The 13,332-nt window shown below is 34.7% G+C and overlaps 1 protein-coding gene across 1 annotated transcript in view; it reads left to right on the forward strand.

Moving 5' to 3' along the window:
- LOC106464998 (cytosolic non-specific dipeptidase-like) overlaps positions 1-13,332 on the forward strand; it is a 64,910-nt gene that overhangs the window by 6,842 nt on the left and 44,736 nt on the right. The window contains exons 3-4 of the mRNA XM_013925188.2: positions 5,137-5,307; positions 5,960-6,115. Of these exons, the coding sequence (XP_013780642.1) occupies positions 5,137-5,307; positions 5,960-6,115 (327 nt within the window). The remainder of the gene's footprint in view (positions 1-5,136; positions 5,308-5,959; positions 6,116-13,332) is intronic.

Here is a 13,332-nt window from a genome sequence, read left to right on the forward strand (position 1 = left end):
TGGCAGATTATCAGTAAACATTACATGCTTTCATATGTAAAATATAAAATTTTTGTATTAAGTCTTAAGGTTTGTAAAGAAATGTTTTTCTCATGCTTTTTTTTTTTACTTTTCCAATGTTGCCTATCCAAAATGCGAAGTAATTTTCATTTTAAGATTAAAAATACTTTTGTGCATCGGAAAATTTTTAAATTTCACATATTTGTCATGTTTGAAATAACATAAGGAAATAAAGAGGTGTATCATGTTCAACAACTGACATTAAATTTTTAAACAATATTAATGTTTAATGAGAAACTGTTATGCATCATTTAACACTAATAATGCATTATTATTATTAAGTACAGTAGTACTTAATAGTAGGGATTGCTAAAGTTTCCAAAGAATTCATGCACCATAAAAAACACCCTATCAAATTCCTAAGAGTATTGGTTATGACATATTATGTGCATATATACTAATAATACACTAAATAGGTCGGTAACATTTCTGGTATAACAATTCAAAAATTTCTAAAACAGCAACTTTTTTGTCTACTACCTACCTACCTGATCACATCAGTGGCACTACCTCTTAGATGACTTTGACTATTGCTACAAGGTTTCTCCAGCGTACTTGACTGGTCTGTGGGTATCTGCTTTGAATATTCCGATAAATAAAAAAATATATACAGATTTTTTTTTATGAATGGTAAACATATCATGCTTGTACTTAAAAACCTTTTAACTCCAATTCAACTCAACAGATGGCGTTAAATATTGATGGACAGACACCAGACCATTTCTATAGCCAAAAGTGAACAAACAAGTATTAAAAAATTATGAATTTTAAAATGAAGTAGGGATCCTGCTACAAAAAGTAATGAAACAATAATTAAAACCATAATCACAAATTTATAAAATTTAATTCATACTTTGGCAGCTTTGTACACTTGTCTCTATGCCAAAGTAAGGATTACATTTTGTAAATTTGTGATTGTGGTTTTAATTCTTGTAAAAGTTATAGCTATTAGGGATATAGCTATACTAAAAGTTTATGGATGTTGTGTCCATTCCAAGGACATATCAAAACTGAAAAAATAAACTGGTAAGAAAATTAATTTTAATGGAAAGTAGGGATCATTATTGCAATAAAAAGTAAACAAACAAGTAAAGTGATACTAGTTGGATATATTTTAAAACGATTTTCAATCCCTACTTTGGTTTGCAAACTTAGACTACTTTATTTAGCTCTGCAGATCCCAATTCCAACCAAAGTTAGGATGGAAAATTATTTTAAAATCTATCCAACTAGTATTTGTTTATTTTTTATTACAGCAACTCTCCCTACTTTCCATTAACATTTTAATTTTTTTTCCTATTTATTTATCAATAATAAGAATGTTAGATTACAAAAAAGTTAAAAGATTTCTTCAGTGGAAATTCATTTACAGTTGCCACCCTGGAACAAGATCTTAATCTGTGGAGTTACCCTTTGGAGAGCCTTAATGATGTTTGAGGTTAATTTTGCATGATGTTCCAGGTCCTGTGTTGTTCTTGAAACTACTTCCTTCATATTTTTTATCCTTCTTAGTATGATAGCCATTATTATATACTGTTATCTGATACTGCATCTTCTATTGTGTCAAGCTTCTGTAAATAATGACTTGTCAATTTTGGACCAGATGTATATAACTTTAATCAGATCAAAGGTCCTAAATTTACACTTGAGCTGTAGTTAGGTTCTTGCCAGGTTCATGATTGAATGAAATTTATATATATATATAAATGATAGTACGTCAAGATATCTGGTCTATCATTTAATTTTGAAACAGACGCGTATGAAAAATTGGCTTATGAAATTGTCTATTTCACAACTTCTGGATGACCTCACTACAAACAGAAACAATGGATAACTGCACTGAACAATCGAGTCAACTCTGAACTAGTTCACAGCGCAAACACTTGGATGCACTAAATTTTTAAGAATATATTTGGTTCTATCAGGACTTCCCAGAATTCTCCATCTATCTAACTTATATTAATGCCAGTATATGTCACATCATGCATAATTTATCAAAATAGAGGGGGTCATAAAAGACCAAATGCATTTATCCAGATACAATAGTTCGGCTACTGTCCATCTATTATGATTTTAGTAAGGGTGTGTGTTATGGGCAGGCATTTAGTCTACTTGTTGGAGCTTTGACTTTTACCACAGGTCACACTTGTTTATTTAAATGAGAATACAGTCGTGAGTGGAGCACACAAGTCACTAACTCAGGAAGTTTACAGCTAGAATAAAGAATGACTCAGAGACTGAGATTACACAAAACATCAATCTTTAATAACACTTACTTAAGAGGCAATTACAACACTTATGTTAGTTGTTGACTTAACTCCATTAATGTCTCAACAATTTTCAGTAGTTTCTTTATTATTCTTAACAACTCTTCAATCACTGTATTACTAGAGGTATACTCGGACAAAGTCAGGTTACTAGTTTTATATTTAGTTTTTTAGTTATATTGATCAAAATTGAGAGAAATAGCATTTGTAATTTACATCAAAGTTGGAGTGGCAAGCTGACTTCTATGAATGCTGGTTACCTTCGGCATCTTGAACTCATCACTTTCTGTCTCAGAAAACTGAACTGAAATTTTGTCCTGGAGAGAACTGATTTTTAGCTCCCAACATTAATTTTTAAATGATATTTTTTCAGTATCCTTATGAGTTTCCAAGTAGTGTGCATAGCTATCCACAAGTAATTCTCACACTTCATTGGTTAATTTCTGCAACTCATCGTACTTCCCACAAACAAAACCTAAAACTCTCAAATAATTGAGTTGCCTTCTAACTTGGATGACTACGCTACTATCCGTAACAGATACGGCCTCAAGAGTTCCAACCATGGTAGTTAACCCCAACTTTTTCATAGCTTCCACTGTAGTAAGAGGTTAGTGCCATCAGTTCATCATTGTCAAACTTCTGGTTTACTTATACTGGGCTTTTCCCTTCTATTAAGCTTCACTATGATGGTTTTGAGCATCAGTTTTCTCTAAAGTTGGTTAATTGTAGTTTTCCTGTTTTAAGTACGCCATCTTCTTACTTGGGCGTGAAGACAAAAATCTTTCTTTACTCTTTTTATCAATTTTTATTTAATTATCAGAGCAATTTTATCAAAGGTCTACTATTCCCAATTTCTTCAGGTGCAAGGGAGCTGCGAGAGGATGGTGTGCATAAAACCTTAAGTGTTGTAAGAGTTGATTTTATAAGCCTAAAGACATAGTGTGGAATCATTTAGCCTAGAGCCAAGTGCGTACAATTTATCGTGAAAGTAAACATATCGATTCAATTTTAAACTTAAGTTGTTTCTGAATTAAGCTATTTTCTTTTATATCACCAAAGAAAAAAAAAATCTTTAATCAACAGAGACTCTAAATTAAGAAATCAACAAATATTTTTCCAGTTTTGTTGTCTGTACATTTCCTATAATGCTTTCAGTACATAGGCTAACAACAATATTAGGTTATACTTTTGTAGTGTTACCAAAATGCACTGGCTTTTCTATATATTAGAAGTTAAGCTAACTGATTTTTACCAATAATTATTCTATGATTATGCCACAAATTCATTTCATGAATAATCTTAATTTACCAATGTTTGACTGTCTTGGTTGCACTTTTCTGCCTCTGTTGGTCAAGCTTGATTTTGCAAACTTTATTTCAATTATGAAATGTGAGGTTAGGGTATACTATGAGGTGGTATTACTTGTCCTGTCATTTTTGACAGGCTATATGCTAGTGATACCAGAAAAGGAAAATGGATTCAATGGCAAGTAGTGACTTGGTGACTCATGGATAGTGATTGTTAAATTTGTTCAAAAATACTAAAATATTGCAATAAAAGTACCAAAGAGCACTCTAGAAGGGAAATAAACCCTAATCACAATTATGCTATTATCTTGTAATTTTATATTAGGCAGAGTTCCTTAGTAAATAAGTTGCATCTATTAGTACTAAATAGTTTTCTAACACTGATGTTTTTTTAGCACTATTTTGAGGTATTTCCTATGAAATATTCATTAAGAAACTCATTGTGAAAGAAAAATTGGAGAAAATGTTTTGAAGAACAATTATCTGTAAAATTGACATCTATAATTTTGGTATGTTTTTATTAAAACCTATTTAAGATATGAAGGCAGTACAATTTTAATTTTGGAAAGACAAAGGTGTGTTGATAAAGTAAAAGTATTAGGGTGCTTGTTCTTGCATAAATAAAAAAAAATTACAGTTGATGCTTATATATAAAATATATACAATCAGCTAAAAATGTCTATCTTGTTTCTGATATATTGTCTGTAATTGTGTTATTTGTAATTTATCAAGTCTTGAAAATGTGAGCAACAAAAATTGAGAAAAATACATGTGCATGTGGACTTTGGAGTTGAGTTTGAAATATGAACATGTTTGTAATCATTGCCACCACTGCTTGTTAACAAATTTTCTGTAAGGTAAATTAGGCATTGTATGCTAATCTGTATTTTATAAATCATGGTTTGATCAAAATTTATTCATACTTTTTGTTTGTAAACATTTATAACTGGCATGGTTGAAGGTTAGTGTCCATATAATTGGGAGTTTTGTTGTAATAAAAGTAATATTCCTTCTTGATTTGTAAGATTCATTTTTCTTGTGTATTTGTACATAGTACATAATGTATTAATATTATACATGCAAGGACATTAATGGTTAAAACATCAATGGAGAAATATGTAGTTTATTAAAAAAGAAAGTAAGAATCGTAATACCTCATTGGACAATAATATGAGGTAGTTGGCATTATGTAACAGAGACTAAGCTATGGTATTTGTTGATCTATTTTTTTAACAAGGATTCATTAATGGTTTTCCTTTCTGAACTGTAAAATGACTAAAGAAAATGTCTTTAACTTAGATAACCTGAATTTGTAATAATTACATATCTTGTGAAAAGCATATTTAAGTTACTTTACTGTGATAAACCTTGTTTGTTACATGATTGTGTTATTCATATATATCTGTGCGAGTGTGTGTTTTATCATTAGCTGTTTTATTATTTTTGCATACCATAGGTTTTGTTTAGCATTAAATAAGAAAGCTTATATCTTCCTGGTATAGTTGTTGGAAGCTGAAGGAGCTACTTGTGAGTTGGCTGATGTTGGAACTCAAACCCTTCCTGATGGAAAAGTTATTCCATACCCTCCAGTGATTCTTGGCCAGCTTGGAAATGACCCTCAAAAGAAAACAATTTGTGTTTATGGCCATTTGGATGTTCAACCAGCTGCTAAGGTGCCACCAAAACTTTTAATTTAGTAGAGTTGATAATAATTAGTTAACAAATGAGATACTTCATTTATACTTCTTATGCCACAAAACTGGTAACTGTGTTCATTCAGTTTTCTCTTCACCCATTAGGTAATTAAATACTGTGTTCACCCTGGTATTCTTCAGTTAGTTTTTAATGAAACAAATATATGTATCTATACTTTATTCATATCCAATGGCCAAAATATAATTTTTTTAAAAAATTATTAGTTTTGTTATTTGTTCTATAAGATCAACTGTTTTCACAGAAATCAGAGTGTGAAGTTACTTGCAACATTGCAAAGATACATTTTCAAGACCAAGCTTGAGGTCTGAGCAGTTGAGACCAAGACCTCATCATAATTTGATCTCAAGGCCAGTCTTGAGATCCCATCTCTTTTACATTCTGTTTTCTCATCATTCTATGATGTTTACAGCATATGATCTGGACAACTACTAATGAAGCTCTGCTTTTAAAATATTTACATGCTAGCTAAAAGACATCAATGGATAAATAAGATGCTTCCGTTCTTAGCTTCTTATGTCAAGTTTTTATAATACAGAAAGATTAAAGTGATTTCTTGTATGATAGTTTCAACATGTTGTTATTTTATAAGCCTTTGTTTTTAATATGTAGGAAGATGGATGGGATACAGAGCCATTTGAGCTTATAGAGAAAGATGGGAAGTTGTACGGCCGTGGAGCAACTGATGACAAAGGCCCCGTATTGGCTTGGATTCATGCCATACAAGCATATCATAAAACAGATTGTCAACTGCCTGTAAATTTAAAGGTACATTTATTTTCATTTTCATGATATAATTTAAATTGCTGATACACTTGCATATATACATGTTTTAAGTAACTGTAACATTTGTGTAGACCCTCGTGAGTTAACGTGAATCGTGCTGATGAATGATGTGAACATCATGCAACAAAAACCCTCCACACATAGAAGGGCCACACATCTTTATGCACAATAACTATCCTTGTGCGTGTGCACTTGTGGTAATTTGATTCTTTTTCTCAGGAATGAACAACACAGATGTGTTTAAACTTATTTAAATTGCTGAGATTTGCACTGGTTAATGAAACTTAAGTTTTGTTATACTTTGGATATTTTTTTGTTTAACTTTGTTACCATAAATTCACATTTAATGTGACTTTAACTTGTTCTTATGTGACTGAAGAAATTTCACACACACAGGACATATTTGAATTATCACTTCAGGAGAACATTGCCACAGCCATTGTTTAATGGGTAGTGGTATTCTATTATGCATGCTGGACTTTCAGCTTACATCCATTCTTCAGATGTTCCTTCTCTTCAATTTGAAATTAAAACTGAGGAAGACAAATTTGATTGCTTATTTCCTCCTCCTGGATCTGCTTTAGGTACCTCACTACCAATCAAGGAAACTCAACTTTTCTCACTATTTTAGGATTTTATCTCACTTTCTGCCATATTTTATGACACTTTGTTTTCTTTGCTTCATAACCCTAATCCTTGTGATTATTTTGTTTTTCCTCCTTTTCCTGACATTAGAGTTCATGATAATTCATTTTTGGAACAACTTTGTACCTGTACCCTAATGTGTCTTCCCCTCATTTGCATGAATCTTATGTGTTGGGTTATAACTGTTCTCATTTTCTCTTTGTTTATTCTCAATCTTTGAAATCTCTTACTGTTTCGGGAGTAAATTCATTGTCATCTATTTTGCTCTCCAGTGCTAAATCTTCCCCTCCTCATCTTTTTCTTACCATCCTTCTTTGATACCTCTCTTCTCTCCATCTTATGCCTGAAATGCTTCATTATGCCTCATATGACTTTTCAGGAGAAACTTGTTATCTTCTATTCTCTACTCTGGCCTCTTCCACTTCTGCCCTTTCTCTATTTACCTGGTTCCTTTGTTGTTTGGACTTTTTAGGTAAAGATACTCTCCTCTCTCATGCATGTCTTCATACTTCCTATCTCTGTGCTCTTTGTTATTTGCCATTTCTTCACTTGGATGTCTTTGGTGGTGTTTAAAATTTTCCTGAATCATGGGCTGAGACAGCCCATAACCAATCTTCACTATCTTCTTTGATTTCTTGCCTCTCTCACTATTGCCCTTCTACTTCAGTTTCTTGACTGGGTACTTCTACCCATCACCTTTCCATTCCAACTTCCAGACCTTCTTCTGCTACTTATTTCCCCTCTTACCAATGTCAGACTCGCCACACAAATCACAGGTGACCATGTGGTTTGTTTGAGAACCCATCTGTCACAGTTTGTAGATCTCAGATTAGATTTTTCTTCCAACTGATGGGTCCTGCAAGTACACATTTACAGACTGTCTCTTCACTTCTTTTCTCTATGCCCCCTCTCTCTATTCTGACTCATTTCATTTCCTCCTCTCTCTGATTCAGTCTATCATTAACATCTCAAGAAGGTGGTATTGAATCATTTGAATAAGTCATCGACAGGGTAAAGAACCATTTTCCAGGTTTTTACTCTTGTCTTTTCGTGGTCTACAAGAATATCAGGGGTTGGTATCTGGTAAGCTACCCCTCTTCTCTCAATTGCTTTCAGATCTTTCTACATTTTCAGTTGGAAAATTTCTTCTCTCCATTGGTCCGTTTCACCTGGACTGTGGATGACTAAGGTAAGTGTTTTGGATGCATTCCTCCACATCCTCACTGATCTGTACTCCAGACATTTTCTATGCTTCATATACCGAAATCGCATCTTCCATTTCTAGGCACTTCCTTTCGACATAACATTGGCCCCTTACATATTCAACCTTGTCATGAGGGCCTTCACTCACCATCTTCACAGACTTGGTCTACAATTCCATTTTTACATGGATGATTGGCTTCTCTTAGCTCATTCCCAGGAGGAATTCTCCCTTCACATTTTTCTTCTTCAAGATGCTGCTTGTTTGGGGTGTCTTGTTAAGATTTCCATATATTTTCTTATACCCTTCCAATATCTCGTACACCTGGGAGTCTTTTTATACTCTTCTCTCAGCCATTCCCAGCCTTCTCATCTTCACCTATTAGCTATGGAGTGTCTGGATGCCGAGATTTGTGCATCTTCTTTTCATTTTGTGCATTTATTTCATTCTTCTTTTGAGGACTCTGGCTTTTCTGGAATAACTCATTCCTTTAGGTAGCACACACATGCTTCCTCTTCAGTGGAATTTCTCACAAAATCTATTGTCTTCAATCATCCACCTACCTTCTCCTCTACTTGAGGTCTACTTTGGTCTTGGTGGCTAAACCATTCCAAAACCACCTCTGGAGTTCCCTTAATTTCTCCCAGACCAGAACTTCCTCTATTCACTGATGCTTCCCTCTAAGAATTTCTGTTGTTTGGCCACAGGATGAACGCTGTCTTCACATCAGTGTGCTCAAAATTTCATGCTGTTTATCAGGCATGCTGTCATTACCTACCCCTCCTGGTGGATCGTTTGGTCATGATTTGACAATTGACAATTTCATGGTCGTTTCATACATCAACAATCAAAGGGCATCAATTTCAGGGCTCTTTGTTTTCAGAATTTAAACCTAATTTTTTGGGCCCATTCTCATCATATTCATTAGATTGCCTGTTATGTTACAGGAGCTATGAACCTTGTTGTGAACTGTATTTCTCAGCTGGACTGCATTCTCACTATAGAATGGCTTCTCCATCCTCAGTGTTTTCTGTGGGTTTGCTCTCAGTTGGGCACACCCCTCATTAACACATATTTGCCACCCCTCTCAACTTCAAGCTTCCTCTTATCTGGTCTCTGGTTCTTCATCCCTCAGCTTTGGCTGTTGATGCTCTCAGCCAGGACTGGTCTTATCTTTTCCTGTATGCTTATTTACCTCTTTGTCTTCTACCTCAGATTCTTGACACCCTTGATGAATCTTCTTCGTGGTACCTCTTTGGCTGGCTCAATCTTGGTTTCTTCTTCTCCTTTGCTTGGCAACTGAACCCCTTCTTCCTCTGCCCAATATTCCCTCTCTCTTGCATCAACCTCACATGTCACTGTTTCATCAAAGGGTATCATCCCTCCATCTTCACATATGGGATTTGTCTAGTCCATCGCCCATTGAACTGGAACTCTGATTGTTTAGTCTTTCTCTTGTCTCATTCTTGTTGATCTTCCCACCTTGTCTATGTACTAATGTAGGCAGTGTGTCTACCGTCGTTGGTCCATCTGCCACCACTTTCTCCCTGACTGACCTACTGTATGCCATCTTTCTCTCCACCATTGCTGGCTGTGGGATGGCATTATCCATAAAATTTTGCCTTTCCTAAAATTGCAGAGCGTTTTCTTCCCCTGTCCTCTTCACTTTGTTTTGATCTTTCCTTCTCCACAGACCACCTTGACCTGCTCCTTATACCACCTTTCTCAATACTTATTTCTTCCTCTTTCTTGCATGTGGTCACTGTTGTTTAGATATCTATGCAATTAATTCTTCTTGTGCTATTTTCCATCATACTTTTATACTCCTCTATCCAGATCAGTCTTTCCTTCCTAAGACTTCTGCTGATTGAGAAGGTAGTTGCACCTTTTCTCCTGTCTCCTTTCCTTCTGTATGTCACTTTGTGATTGTTCAGACCCAAACAAGCTACCATGTTCTGTTTGGGCTGTTTGATGTTACTTATCACATACCTCCCTATTTCAGGGCCCTCATCATCATCTCTTTACATATTGCAGCCCTTTCCTTCCAGAGATCTATCTCCTTCTAACCTTACAGGATAGGTTCATCAACTTTTCCATCTGGTATATGCTTCATTGGAGATGGAGACTTGCAAGATCTTCCACATTTTTTCCCATGAAATTAATCAACTTGCTCATTGGATGAAATCCTTCAGGTTGGTATGCGACTACCCCACACACTTTTGTTGCTTATGAACTATTACCATTTGGCTGTTTTGTCTCCTGAGGGTTTTTGTCTTTCTCCAATTGCCATTTTCCAACATACCATCTCTAGACAGGTGAGTTCACTTTCATGGGCCCCATTTTACTTCATACGATCCCATCAGGTGGTTGATTTTGCCTCCCAGAGTATACTTAACTAAACTCTGCATTCATTCAGGATAATGGAAAGCACTCATACCATCTGATCTACATGTACACACTGAGAGATGGGGTGTTCCACAAGATCACTTAGGGTATCCTTGTGATTTTCTTTTTTTTCATTTGTCTGATCCAGACTGTACCTCTTCCGTAGACTGTCATGGCTTGGTGGCTTTTAAAAATAGGGTTTCACAGTCATTAATTGCACTGGCTCCAGTAAAAGACCTTTTTTTGGCTGAGAGTCTGATGTGAACTTGGGCACTTCTCAGTGTCTTCCCAGTGTGAATTCTCCCCTCCCCTTCCTTTGTTTAGTGCAGCATTGGAGTTCCTAGCTACTGGGTGGTGGACCATTGATAAGAAGAGTAGTGGTGACACTGTCAGTGTAGTGTGGGCCACCACTCTAAAACATAACTCGTAACACTTGTGTCCTTTTTCTGCAGTGTAAATCTGTTCAGTAGAGTTGAAGTGAGCACACACACTTTATGATACAATAATATATAACTGATGTGCCCTTTTTCTACTGCCAGTGTCTGTTCAGTAGAGTCGAGGTGAGCACACGCTATGCAAAACCATACTGCATCACTGAGATGCCCTCCTGCGGCTGGAGCACTCAAGGTATGGTTGGAACGCACCTCAACCACACTATACATTTGCTTGCTGACCACTTGTGTGTAAGCTCTTGGATGGTCATGTTTTCTTTCTGCCCATCCCTGCAACACTTAGGGCTCAGTTGCCTTTTCCCCATTTTCTTTCAGAGTGAAGAGTATGTATACCCTGGTCAAGAAATAATGTGGTCTCCCAAGGGTGTGCCCCTATGGAGCCCCTGACATCAGATGTCCACTTCATGGGTTCCATTTGGGCACTTTCTGAAGGAAGTTCATCTAGGTAAAATTTACACCAATTCAATGTGGTATTCTAGCTAAACTGTGTGTGAAGGTGAATTATCATCTCATAAGTTAAAAATCTATTTCTTATAGATACTTACCTCCTCTCACATTCCTTCCCACTTCCAGAGCACCTTTTCCCTTGTCTCATCAAAGAATAAAGTTAGCATGAGTGCAAGTGTGTCACCCTCCTATTGATGGAGGGCTTTTGTTAGATGATGATGTCATCATGCACCAGTGCAACTTACATTAAATCATGTGAAATTAGCTAGGGGTTGCCTCAAGTCTAATGGCATGCAAGCCTCTCAGGCAGATGAGCAGGGAAGACAGCTAAACTGCAGAGGTGAATATCTCTCACAATTAATTTTCAAGTAAGAAAAATGTTAACTAAAGCATTTTTGTTTTTTTTTGTTTCCCTTAAGAATGACTGTTTTCACAAACAAAATCAGTGTGTGGAAGTACTTCACACAAACAGAATCATTATTACATATTCCCCAGGGTTGCAAGATCATATGAAAGAGTGCAAGACTTTAACCCTCTCGCTATAGGCTCAGTCGATGTTATTAACTCTAAAGTAACCATCAGAGTTTCCATACTATTACTTTTAATATGTTTTATGTATCTTCATGAAATTTAGTAAGCTTTCAGTAAACATTACAAGTATTTTGTACACAAAATATCAAATGTTTTAGGTATTTTTACTACTAATTTGTCTGTGAATATATGGAGGCAAAGCGTTGACTGCTTTGAGTGCAAAGTGATTTTCATGTTAAGATTAAAGAATATTTTTCTTCATCTGGAAATTTCCAAATATCATTTATATAACCTCTAAAATCTTTTTAATGAATATCAAACTTTTTTTTTTTCAGTAAGACGATAATGTATCTGTTATTTTCTCTAAGCCTACACACATTCAGTAGAGTTGACCAACCTCATAATCACAATTAAAAGATTAAATAAGTCTAAATTACCCCTTTTTTCTTTCTAAGATGACTGCAAGTTGGTAACATGAAACTACAATTGTTTATTCTAAATAGCTTAAAGCTTGTAACAGTATAAATCTGTTTTACTTAATTTTATTGTTTTATTTCTCTTTGACCATGACACCTATACTGGGAACTCGTAACTGGGAAGAGAAACAAAAACATAAAACTATATTGCTCTAACAATTGTAAAACAAAAATAAGAATCTACATTTTTCTAACAAGCAAGTTAATTTACTTTTGTCTATTACAGCTTTTTACTGTTGCATTTGAATCACAGAAAATTTTATTCCCCAAAGGAAACACATCAACAAGCTTAGCTGAATTTGTAATAACTCTTGTCGTATATTAGAAAGCCAGAAACATTATAATGGTTATAGGACATTGTCTGCATTTTATGTATTATTATTCTGTGTTCATAAGTGCATTATCTAATTAAATAAACAAATTTAGTACAATAGTACTAGTAGTATAAAAGTAGTATCAAATTTCATAGGCAACTGACAGTAAAAACATGAGGTCACAGATAAGTACTATATTTCTTGTTTTTCATGTATACTTTTTATTTATTATTATTGAAGTAATTAAAATGTAACAATTAGAAAGTAGAAAGTTAGTTTAGGTAAAATAAAGAAAAATACAAAATTTTCACAAGATACACTTGTGCCTTGTGTATTTGGATAGGGTAATGTTAGCTACACATTTTTCAAATGATTTACAACTTCGGTGACGAGGAACCCACTTTGAGACTAATAATGGCTGGAGACGGCTTGAATGGGTATTGAAGAAAAACTTTAATATAAGTTTAACATAACAGCAAATGTACAACGTTTTGTCATCATCAGTTACAATTAATTTACACTGACACAGATATATATATATATATATATACAGTATTGAACAAAGAAGTCACATGACCGGAACTGTTGCGAAACTTAGAAGAGGTATTTAGGCACCCCGGGGTGGTGGTTTAGAGTAGGGTTGTTTTGTTCAATTAAGATAGATTCCTTGATTTTTCATTTGTTTATGTTGGGTTCTTTGTTTAAAATTACTGTGTTTTTAATAAATATACTATGGTTTTTGAGTTGC

This window comes from Limulus polyphemus, unplaced genomic scaffold, assembly GCF_000517525.1.
Source record: "Limulus polyphemus unplaced genomic scaffold, Limulus_polyphemus-2.1.2 Scaffold1807, whole genome shotgun sequence".
Lineage (NCBI taxonomy): Eukaryota > Metazoa > Arthropoda > Merostomata > Xiphosura > Limulidae > Limulus > Limulus polyphemus.